Source organism: Cupressus sempervirens, chromosome 2 (assembly GCF_028749045.1).
Source record: "Cupressus sempervirens isolate cs-2001-9-10 chromosome 2, ASM2874904v1, whole genome shotgun sequence".
Taxonomy (NCBI): Eukaryota; Viridiplantae; Streptophyta; class Pinopsida; order Cupressales; family Cupressaceae; genus Cupressus; species Cupressus sempervirens.
In genome coordinates, this window is record NC_143119.1 from 447,460,156 (window position 1) to 447,473,192 (window position 13,037).

Consider the following 13,037-nt stretch of genomic DNA (forward strand, 5'->3'; position numbering starts at 1 on the left):
AGATATATGCAAACTGGCTAGCATGAGAAGTCAAAAGCAATTTGATATCTATAAGGGCAATAGAGGAAGTGGTTCAAAAGATAAAACCCAACACCTAAGGACCAAAATATACCCGTATGAAGCCTGTATATAAGTCATAAAATATGGGACCAGAAAAGCATTTTATCAGAAACCACCACGCACTATGGTAACAGTATGCTCCATTTAAAAAAACAGCAAGCTCCAAATAAAAAAACAGTATGCTCCAAATAGTTGCGTTATAAATATACAAATTCTCCAAAGTCAAATAAAATGATCACAGATAAGATTCAAGGTTAACATACAAAGTAAGAGAATTTTGTCAACTCTAGACTAACTAGCTTCGTGCAAATTATGAGAATAGAAATCCATGGCTATTATAATTTACAACGTATGGTCAAGATCGTCTGAATTTCATTATAAATTAAAGCTCTGGTCATGCTTCTTGCACACAAAGAGCTGAGCCAAGAGATGACAGAGGAGAGAGAGCACACCCAGAGTTTAATGGACTTTTATCTTTGCAAACTCTTTTCTCCAGGATTGCAATCTAACATTTCACGTATAGCTAGATCCCTCCATATGTCACCCAATTATTACTATGATGAGCATTTGCATCCAATCTGTCAGCTGACGAATCAGAGGGAATCTTTCTACGGCGCTCATTGTGACCAGCCAGCCGTCTCCTACAACTCCTTTTTGCTTCATCGAATTCAGCTAAGGAGTGGAATCTGTAAAGAAAATGCATTCAAGAACATCCTGTAAGCAAACAAGGTTACAACATTCAAATAATATTTTCTGCACAGTGAAAGTCCCTCAAGTACAGAAGTAATAGATAAAACAAACGACTGAAAACGAAATAATAAGTATTGCTGGATAGAGAATCCAAAACAGTTAGCGTTCACCTAAAAGGAAAATTCAGCACTAAGCAAGCTGGACATACAAACTGGATAAACACAAAACTACAATGCCAGGGTTTTAATGTAGCCACCATAATAGACTGGGAGAATTCTGGTCAAAACCAGACAGAAGCATGTCCTGCCACGGTTGCCCTGAAATATTGAGCAGAAGCAATCAAAAGATAAAAACATTGATCAAAATTCAACAGCTTAATATAACCCTTAACATGATCAAGTTACACGTAAGGAATCATTTTGAAAACACTTACACTAATTGATGATGGTATTAAAAATATCATTAATATGTCTGCCTGGAAAGGTAACAATCATGAGTCGCTGATTGTTTATTAGCATCAATATTTTGTTATTCAATATATGTTAATTATTGATGGTTAGGTATATTATAAGTAGGTATACTACTAATCATTTCCCATTGTAATGCTTCATCCTTGAGTTATTTTTCAAAATGTTCCATGATAATGGAAAGAAACAGCATTTGTCTCTTTTATTAATAGTTTGAATGTATTTTTCTGAGGAGAATTTAATGATGATCTTATGGTGCCTGATTATTTGCTGTCTTTCCTACACAGAATCTTTCTTCTCAGTTTGAGTCCTACCTATAACATGGTATTGATGACCTCCTTGAATTAATATAACTTGATCTTGCAGAATCATTCCAATGATACCAACACATTTCACTATTCTCCTTCAGACATTTGCATCTCCATTATATTGCTGTTAGCAATGTGAACTTCGGAATCTTGCTACCTAAATACATATATTTAGCTTATCAGTTCAATGATATATTGATAAAGAAGTGTGTGCTTCTTAATCTAGAGCTATTAGTATCTTCTTGATATCAAAAATCTTGGTTACGAAGTAGAGGCAACTTGGTCACTTTATAACCACAGGATCATTGTTTGTCGAGGGTTGGGAGGAGTGATATCTCCTGTTCTAACTGCATTTATTTCTATTAATAAACATTTCAATAATGCATGTATATGAAATGACAAACTGTAGGAGGCCCATAATAATCAACAAACACATAATCAGTGATCAATGCTAATAATTGGAGGTAACAGTTACAAAGATGTAATCTATAACAACCATATGATTATTAATCATCATGAAGAGGAGGGATTACAAGAGAGGATTCAATTAGTAACACTTAGGTGCAATTAGTACCAAGGGAAAAGAGATATTAAAAGGTGTGTATCTTTTGACATTTTGTCTTGTCATAGCCGTCGATGAGTAAAAGAAGCATTCAAATTCACTACACAAAGTGGGGAAATTATTCAAGGACTTTAGACATTTCTCATCAGCAATAGGAGGAAGCAGAAGAATACAATAACAGCAGGCAAATCAGGGTAGTTTCATCAGAACGATATCCATCCATAGGCTTCATATACACCGAAATCATATCAGCAGAATACCATCAGAATGAAATCAACCAAGACAGCATTCATATCAAACTGATATAAAATTTCCCTATCAAAAACAGAAAAGTCTTGGCTCATCAGAGAGATTATATGTGAAATATTGTTTGACAATAGGATCTCTGCAAAAGGAATAAACTTAGTTCTCATTATTATAAAGATACTTGGCAATTGCATTCATTAACTCTCCATTCTCTTCCAAGCCAATTGTATAGAGAAGGACAGAGATCTCACATGATAAAGCTGTAAAAACACACTGTTTCAGAAATCGCACCACTAAATGCTTAATTCCGCATTAGATAAGAGTGAAGACGGTTTCTTTCTTGAATTTCAAATTAGAGCATATAGCTTTAAGTATATTCTCTAAAATCCTAGGATTATAAAAGCAAGAATTCACAATCATCAATATATCAGAACAGTGAACATTTCCATTGTAGTTTGAATCGTAAGAAGGCAAAAACCGAAGGAATCATGAAGGGGCCATTACAAGTAGCGTTTGATGCTAAAGATGAAAGCCTCCTCTAGCAAGAAAAGAATGAAAACACAAGATAGATACCTAAATGAAAGAGTGAATAAATAACCCTTCCATTTTTGAAGGATCAGGCAGACTCATAGTCCATTCAAGGGTGCAAAAGTTAAACACCTATCTCTCATTAAGCCCTATGACAAGAAAATGCTATTAAGTTTGTGGTGCTTCACTTAACAGGGGCAGCCCATGAGTAGTGGTGCATGGCCTTAACACCCAAGGTCACCAACAGACAAAAAGTTATGATTTCTCACAAAAGCTTATAGAAAGATTTGATAGAACACACCCACAATGGTACTTATAAACAATTAGCCCAACTCAAACAAGAAGGGGCAGTGGGAGAATGTGCCACCAAATTTAAAAAGTTTGTAGTCACGGTACTGGATATCTCTCAAGAAAGGCCCACTTACCTTTTCAAACAAGGTTTGATACAATCAATCAAAAGTACGGTGAACGTCTTGGATCTAGCCATAGTTACACCATCTTGGGAGATAGGGGATGTCGAGATGCGCGCAACGGGGCCTCAATTTGGGGAGGGCGGGGGGCGCCGGCGGGGGACAGAAGGGGGGTATATACTATATACTATATATGTGGTATTTAATGCTAGTAATGAAAATATGTATAACAATATATGACATAAAATTATAAATTATAAATACTAATGTACTAAAATTTAAATACTTGAAAATTGCATTGAACATTGAACATGAAAGTGGAACATTGAACACTGAACAATAAATTATAAATATTAAAATTTTAAATACTCAAATGATCAAATGAAAGAGTTTTAACTTCCACCATATAAATATTAAATAACAATTATCATAGATATCAAAAGTATGAGGATCTCATCACAGAGATGATTACATTGAGCAGCATGATATGATATTCAACACGACCAATAGAACATTAAAACATGTTTAATTTTTTTAAACAAACGTTTTTTTTGGGTTGGATAAGGCACACCCAAGCGTTTCCTAGAGGGGTCAAGGGGCTTGTTCTTGTCCCCAGGTCTCCCCAAGGGACTTGTTACCATCCCCCTATCTCCTCAAGGGGCTTGTTCTTGTCCCCAGGTCTCCCCAAGGGACTTGTTACCATCCCCCTATCTCCTCAAGGGACTTGTTGTCATCCCCATAGGAGACGCGAGGACGCCACCACAAGAGACAAACTGACATCCCCCTGTCCTTAGCGAGACAACAGCCCCAATGGTGGCACCACTTGGGATGCGAGAAAATCGCCCCCTGTCTTGAGTATGTCCATGTCTTGGAGAAGTTGGGGAAGGGTGGGGACGCATCGTCGTGTCACTATGGATCCAATAAACTTGGAAGAGGCAATTCAAAAGGCATTGAAGCTTGTCACAAACCCAACCAAAAATAGACCCAAGAACTATGGATTGAACACACACTTCAAGTATTCTCATAAAGAAGACAATTATAGGAGGGAGTCCCAAGAAAAGGAGTCATGCTACCATTGCAAAGAACCATGGGCACATGGGCATAAATGTAGAGAAGGAGAATTCCAAAAAAAAGTGATGAATTGAAAAGGAAAAATTTATGCTTCAAGAGCAAATAAATATGGGAGTCGTGATACATATGTGGAAAAAGGAGTTAAGCCCATAGATTAGAGGCTATACCTAATAGGAAAAGAGAAGAAATGTTGAACAAAAACACATGATCACAACGACATCCAAACAAATAATAAATAGGTGAGAGAACAATGGAATATTGACAAGTTGCAGCTCTAGCAGTGACAATATAAATCAATTCCCAAACTTAGAATTTGTAAAATGCTTCATGCAATCACATGTATACTTTGTGTTTCAAATGCATGCCACTTTGTTTGATCAAAGGATAAAATAATAAAAATAAATGAGAAATCATAGGGGAGAGGTGTAGGCAAGAGCATTAAATTTGTCATCCAAGTAGACCACCTTGATGGATGTTTAAGGTTCTACCATCAAGGCCAAGAGGATCAAAGTCCTGCTCTTGGGCTTACATGGACAAGCTGAGGATCCCACTACATGCCCCATACCTTTCTTACCATGAGAAATGTAAGTATGAGGGTTAAGGTTGTCATCTAAGTAGACCAACTTGATGGATGCCAAAGTTTTGCCATCAATGCCAAAGGGGCCAAAGTTTTGCTCTTGGGCTTAAATTGGACAACTAAGAGGATTAAGATTATCATATAAGTAGACCACCTTGATGGATGCCAAAGTTTTTCCATCAAGGCCAAGGGGGCCAAAGTTCTGCTCTTGGCCTTAGGTTGGACAACTAAGAGAATTAAGACTACCATCTAAGTAGAACACCTTAATAGATGCCAAAGCTCTATCATCAAGGCCAAGAGGGCCAAAGTTTCACTATTGGGCTTAGGTTGGACAACTAAATAAAAAAATAAAAAGAAATGAGAAATCATAGGGGAGAGGTGTAGGTAAGAGGATTAAATTTGTCATCCAAGTAGACCACCTTGATGGATGTTTAAGGTTCTACCATCAAGGCCAAGAGGATCAAAGTCCTACTCTTGGGCTTACATGGACAAGCCGAGGATCCCACTACATGCCCCATACCTTTCTTACCATGAGAAATGTAAGTATGAGGGTTAAGGTTGTCGTCTAAGTAGACCAACTTGATGGATGCCAAAGTTTTTCCATCAATGCCAAAGGGGCTAGAGTGTTATCTCAAAGGATTAAAAAAATAAAAAGAAATGAGAAATCATAGGGGAGAGGTGTAGGTAAGAGGATTAAATTTGTCATCCAAGTAGACCACCTTGATGGATGTTCAAGGTTCTACCATCAAGGCCACAAGGATCGAAGTCCTGCTCTTGGGCTTACATGGACAAGCCGAGGATCCCACTACATGCCCCATACCTTTCTTACCATGAGAAATGTAAGTATGGGGGTTAAGGTTGTCATCTAAGTAGACCAACTTCATGGATGCCAAAGTTTTGTCATCAGTGCCAAATGGGCCAAAGTTTTGCTCTTGGGCTTAAATTGGACAACTAAGAGGATTAAGATTATCATATAAGTAGACCACCTTGATGGATGCCAAAGTTTTTCCATCAAGGCCAAGGGGGCAAAAGTTCTGCTCTTGGCCTTAGGTTGGACAACTAACAGAATTAAGACTACCATCTAAGTCGAACACCTTAATAGATGCTAAAGCTCTGTCATCAAGGCCAAGAGGGCCAAAGTTTCACTATTGGGCTTAGGTTGGACAACTAAGACGATTCAGACTATCATCTAAGTAGACAACTTTGATGGATGCCAAAGCTCTGCCATCAAGGCCAAGAGGGCCAAAGTTCTGCTCTTGGGCTTAGGTTGGATAATATAGAGGGTTAGGACTTCCATCTAAGTAGACCACCTAGGTGAATGCCAAAGCTCTGCCACCAAGGCGAGGGGGGCAAAGGTTTTCCCTTGCGCTTAGATTGGTCAAGTTGAGGACCCCACTATAATTCCCTACCATCCATACAATGTTGAGCTAATTAACTATAGGAGATGAGGCATGCATAAGGAAGCAAGACAAGCATCGTATTAGTAGACCACCTTGCGTGGATGTCCAAATCATGTCACCAAGGGCAAGGGGCCAAAGTCTTACCCTTGTTTAGTTTGGGATTGGCTCAAACAACCTTATCATAACCCGATATCTATAAATCAATTATTTTAAGAATGATAATAGTAAACTCATATTTTAGAATTTATGTGCTAACTTGTGTCCCTGTTGTTGCAGGACGTATAAGCAAAGAGCATAGTGGTGAAATAATTTTTTCATCTCCCTAACCTTGGCTTATAACAAAATGTAAATTGTAGGGTTTATTCAAGTAATCTAAAAGAGTTTATATTGGGTGTATGCTTTGTGTTAGCTACTTCATGTATATCCTATGTCTCTATACATTAATGTGTATACTACATGTGTGCTTCATGTCTTCATGCATTAATGTGTATACTTTATGTATGCTTTGTGTCCTCATGTATTCAATTCTATACTTTGTGTATGCTTTGTGTCTTCATACATTCAAGTGTATGATCCATGTTTCAATGCGTATACCCTGTGTGTGGCTCTAGATATTATAGTTAATCTAGAATATGACGATGACCTAAAGAGAATCTAGAGATATTGAGACAAGCTATACTCAAGTTGTGTCATAGAAGCTACTGACATGGAAGGATGTATATAAAACTGTCACTACTTGAGGAAAAGTAATTTTGGAAGGGGAGGACTATCACATCATCATTTAAAGCCCTAATTACATCATCCACTTGTGAAAATAAGATTAAAAAATAAATAAATAATTAGATTACAGTATAATAAATAGATATTATTTAAATATATGAAAGATTAAATAATATAATCTAACCTATTGTTAACATAATAATATATTATTACTATGGTAATATAATATTTAATAAGATTGTTATATGTTCCCCCATTTTTCATCCTATACGAATCTTGCAAAAGTGGAAATTTAACTTGTATCATGTCTAGTCTGGTCGAGTCAATTGGTCATTTCCTCTTTAAGTGATAAGTATCTCCATCGGGTTTCCATCTTCTCCCTTCTCCTGCATTATATAACCGGGTGGGTTTCCTTATCATCATGAGTCTTGTGGGTAGCTTAGAACCTTGCTCGATGGAGATTCTTGGATTATGTTATCTCAGACGAACTTACTCGCAGCTCATTTTGATCCAAGTATAAAGAGAATTGAACTTGCGGAAAATCTAGTTTCATCTTCTCCTTGGCGGATTTTCGCACCCTGAAGGTGAAACTCCGCGAAGATTTATGAGTACAGTTTGTGAGCTTGAAGAAGGAGAGTAGGATTATATTTATGGATTGATCATTCAAGTATTGCCATATTTTTACCGTAGGAATCATTCAAAATTCACTAAGATGATCAAAATAAGATTCAGCAGAAAACTCTGAAACAACTTCTCCTTGGCGAACTTCGAACCAAGAAGTTAGTTTTTCGGAAAGGCATTTGCGGAAAGGAAAAGTAAGTCAGTGGGTCCCATTTTTCACTTTCGAAGTCTCTTTCATATTTTTCAAACGCTTGAAGTCAAGCGATTTGGGCATAGGAGGCAAAACAAAGATAAATGCGGAAAAGCGGAAATTGCCTTCTCCTCTGCGAAGTTTCTACCCTCGAAAGCAATTTTGCGCATCTAATGGAAAATTACTCCTACAAGCATGGTTATTTGGCAAATCGATCACGAGGTGTTTTGGGAAAGTAATGGAAGTGAATTTGTTACATATGTGAAAGTATTTTAAATAGAATTCAGCCAGGCAAGTTTTCTTCCAATGAGTACTCCATTTCTATTTCTCCGAAACTGGGTAAAAACGGGAAAGTAAGTTTGTAATTAAAGAAAGTTACCGTTGGGCCAACGGGAACAGTGAAAAGACAGGGAAAAATCCGTTAGAACCCTCACATTTACTAATTCAACGGATTTATCCTTAAATTCGCTCGTGTAGCGCAGATCATGAAAATCAATGGACAAATTAAGGGTTCTTATATAAAGATGAACGTAACAGATTTTCAAATTACTGCTTTCTCTTTTGAATTGTTATGTTGTTGTGTTGAATAGTGCTTCCAAAATATTTCAAAGTTACAAGGTTCATTCCTTGCACTATTTGCAATTGTTATATTTCAGTTTACCTCTATATCAGACAAAATGGCAACAAGATTCACCAATTTTGATCGACTGGGTGGAATCAAGTCTAGATGGCAGAATATCACAGACACTTCACTTCGTTTCTTCGACATGCAAGATTTCCAAAGAAGGCTGAGGATGGAACCAATTCATCCCATAACAGAGAAACTTCAAGGAAGTGGACTAGTAGAAGCAGCCGGATTTCTAGTAGTAGTACAAGCCCAGGAGCTAATCGTTGAATGTATCAATCACTACAACCCGGATACTAAGCAAATCTTACTACCTGATCAAACGGTGTAATCTCAATTGATAGGCAAGCAATAGTCAATTGTCTCCGGATTCCAGAGCGAGAAGAATTCTCTAAATTGACAGTAGGAGAAGCTATGTCAGAATTCTCTCTGAAGAAAATGGTATGGCAGAAAGAGATTATGAGATCTTGGTTTCAGCAACCAAGGGGATCTAAGAGTAAGGTTCCTAAAACCTTTTTCGGCACTGATCTCAAGCCCGAGATCATGGGCATTTTGGGTCCTTTTGCATCAATTGAAAGGTGAGGTAGAAGCACTTAATTTTGTAGAACATTATTTCTTTTTGGTGCAAATAATTTGCTCAAATACACAGTATATTGACTAGGCGTATGAGGTAAGCGAGCATCTATCCAGAGCCCTTAGTGCAGCAAAGTTCTACAATTCATTTTACATGTCTTCCTACTTAATATATATGTTAGCTTCCCTACAATTATGGTCGGGCCTTCCCAGAATAGAGAATTTTCCAGATGATGTAAAGAGTTATGAGTTTTACCCATGCTTGCAGTTACAGAATAGTTATGAGGAGTATATCAGAGTTAATGATGCATTTACAATGAGGATTTGCAAGGAACTCCAAGGATGCCCGAAGAGGAGATTCAACCCAGAAGCGATGGCGGCCATCAGTCAATTTGGTAGCTATTTCATTCAATTCTCATCCTTTTCATATTTACATCTTGCAACTTTCGATGGATTTCCCCTGAAGCTGCCTAGATACCCAGATGACATGATCGTGCTCATTGAGATCATGAGAAAAGCAATTCCGGTGAACGTGTTGAGCGCCAATTTGAGGAAGAAGGGATATGAATTCCCCATGAAAGTTGGAGACTACAGTTGTGAGTCTCGATCAAATGCTAAAAACATGCTTAAGACATTCGAGAACAAGTATAAGTTAGAGGAGTATAAAGTGGTGAGGCCTATGTTTGACCCAAATGGGTATGCCAGAGATGTGCTTCAAATTGGAAGCATAATCAAGCATGTTACTACTGTGGCAGAATATTGGGCAGATTGTAAAGATGAGTTGGAGAACCAAGATCGGGCTTTTGCTAGATTTATAGTGGATCAAATAAAGACATATGGCATTGACTTGGATGTGGAAGGGCTAGAAGATGATGGGCAAAATATGTATAGTAATACATATTTGACTAAACTAAGGAATACTCCTATCAGTTCTGAACCCTATGTGGATATAGAGGAAGATTTTGATGTTATGATGGCTCGGATCATCAAGAGGACTGGGAAATGGATTGAGTAGACAGCAAAAAAGGGCCGGAGTAAGAGTAAGACTACTCAAACTTCTCCAGCCGCTGCTACTCCTACTTCTTCTCAAAGTGCCACACCCAATGTTACAACTACAATTGCCCAAGGACCTACTCAATCTGCAGGAGGAGGTGATCAACCCCCGGAGAAGAACATTTCAATAGCTCCAACTTGCCAGGGCGGTCCTCTACCAGTTATTGGAGCCCAAGCTAGCACCGAAGAAAAGAAGACGAAAGAGTCGAAGGGTGGTGTTATTGCTCCAATCTCATCTCCTCACGTTACTCCAACTCCATCTCCTCATTATAGCCCTGTTCCATCTTCAAGTGCTCCTCTTTTGAAGCCAACTGGTTCCCCCATTCAGATAGTAGAGATTGGGGATGAAAAGAGTAGTAGCAGCGAGTCCACTAAATCTGATGAAGCTGCGAAGAAAACTCAAAAGGAAGAGAAAGCCCCGAGTTCATCTAGGCTTCTTTTTCAAGATCCAAAGAATCCTTTCTCTGCAACTACAGTAGCAGTGACTCCAGTAAAGAAGAAGATGTTTACCATAGAGTCACTTGGGACAGCTTCTAAGGTGATTGGTACAGATTCTTGGTTAGAAGACACCTTAGAAAGGAAGAAGAAAAGAAAAGATGAGAGTGTACCTGCGAAGGGCATTGTGTCTCAAGCAGTTCGCTCCAGGACTGCAATTGTGAAAGCTAAGAAGCAAAAGACCCTATCGATACTTGGACAAGATCCAAAGACAGGGCACTTGACCATGGAGATAGCGAAGCCGAATAAAGCAGGAAGAATTAAAGATATGTCACCTGATGACTTCACTCAACACTCAATTGATCTTGGAGAAGCTAGACACGATACAAAAGTGGGCTTGTGGAGATCAAGTAATGAGGTGATAGAAGAACAATTGGAAAGCCTAAAATTGTCAAAAATTAAGATGAAGCCCGAGATAGAAGAATTGAATAGGTTTATCAGGCAACTAGTTGTTCCATTAGCAACCATCACTGGTGTACTTGCTACTCAGAATCCTACCGCAACAGAAGTACAAGCTTTTATCTCGCAACTCCAGAAAGATAGACATTTTGGCCAAATTGGAAAGGAATGGATTGAGAAACTCAATTCAGATGGAATTGCTCTAATTGATCAAATTGGAAATGTTATCCTTCGATTGGAAACTGAGAAAGATAATATCATATCTAATTGCAATACTTTGGCCGCAAAGAAGGCAAGATGTGATGAATGCATTTCCTTCCTGAAAATGATCATTCAAATGAAGGCAAAAGAGGCAGTTGAAGCAAAGATTTTGAAGAAAGGGACTGAGCCTCTGTTTGAATGGCTTCAAAGTATGCAATTTAAGATGGAGATGATTCAAGAAGCTGAAGGACTCAAAGAAACAGGGAAAAAAGTGAGGAAGACCCAAGACAGAGCATTCGAACTCATGCGAGGATTACAAACTAACTCACAAACCAATGGGCAAGGGAAAGCTCTTATTGGAGTAGAAGTAATGAAGAACAACTTCTCCACATACTTGAGTAATCTGTCTGGAATGACTTCAAGCAGTCAAAACAGAGTGGTACAGTTGCAAACACTTGGTGGATGTGTACACGTGGCTATGGAAGAATTGCCAAATCAGTTAAATGTTGTAAAGGAACTTGCTTGAGAGCATTCAAAGTGGCTCTTGAGATTCACTATTGTACACGTGCCTAGTCACGAGGAACTAGTTCCAGTTATAGTTGCTGTCAAAGCATATAGGGCGAAAGCTGAAAAGGGGAAGAAGTCCAAGTGATTCAAATGATGCCTCCTTTTCACTTTCTTTTGCGATTTCTGTCAATTTTTGTAAATTTTGTAATGTGACAAACTGGCTTCTTGCCATTTGTCCTTCTCAGAAGATGAACCGATTAAGTTTCTACTGTAACGGTCATCTCTTAAACCCTATATGTACAAAGTTGAATAATGAATAGGGGGTCGGCAAAATTTTTGGTGTGAAATACTTCTTGTTGCAAAGACAATCGAGAGTATTTTATATTGATTATTTTCTATTCCAGTTGGTTTAAGTTTGTATCTTTCTCTTATGGTTTGGATTGGAATGAGGAAGAAACAAAGTTTTACTTCCCCTATTTGTTATACAACGGATGAACGCGATAAGTATTGTTATTGTTCGTTCTGAGAGGAATTTTAAATGTTATCAATTTAGCAAGTAAAGTATAGATTAAGTTCTTGTAGTTTAGCTCGTGGGAAAGTTTTGTGAATTCATAAGATGCGTGGATGCATAAAACCAAATAGACTATTAAAAACTTCTGTTTGCCTGAGTTAGATCTTGCCCAAGTCTAGCTTGGTTATACCTCTACTGTTCTCAAGTTGAGAACACACCCCCAATTAGACGATAGGAATAAACATAATTCACTGAAAATCTATCATAAGGAGTTGTACCTATTAATTCAGAGAAAAGCCCATTCATCTACAGATGGCTTTTCAACTGTTGTAACCAGATATTGTTCAGAAACTTTGGGTATTCAAGAGTCAAATCAAAAAGAACAAATCTGTTTACCAACATTATAAATTTATAATAATCAAATAATAAGATCTTTGATATCCATCTTAATCTCATCAAAGTAGCGATTCATTACACATGCATCGAACGGGTACAGAAGGGCAGGGAAGACAACAAAAAAATGACAATGCTCATAGACTCGACTCGGGTTTATAAAAGCCTTGAATATTATATGATTCATAGGGAACCAAATTAATCCACGGGAGTTTGCAATGCTATCAAGGAAGAAGGGGAAGATAAAATGAGCACATAGTGGAAAACATCCAATCAAATAGAAACCATTCCAATGTTTGACCATCGTGTACCTAGCTACAGTGTTCTAAATCTCATTGAACAGAAGAGACTAGATGTTAATAAGTAGCAATAGATAAAGAGGGCATCACAATGGGCAATCTGAATTCAAAGGAATGAACCAAACTACAAA

At 37.9% G+C, this 13,037-nt stretch overlaps 1 protein-coding gene across 2 annotated transcripts in view; it reads right to left on the bottom strand.

Annotated features, from left to right (window-relative positions):
• Window positions 1–240: 240 nt before the first annotated feature.
• The window catches only part of LOC149572987 (squamosa promoter-binding protein 1-like), a 32,540-nt gene continuing 19,743 nt past the window's right edge, over window positions 241–13,037 (bottom strand). Inside the window, exon 2 of one of the 2 annotated variants that reach the window (XM_089814131.1) lies at window positions 241–774. In XM_089814131.1, coding sequence (XP_089670257.1) covers window positions 729–774 — 46 coding nt within the window. In that variant the 3' untranslated portion in view covers window positions 241–728. The remainder of the gene's footprint in view (window positions 775–13,037) is intronic. The other variant, XM_089814129.1, reaches the window with a different exon arrangement.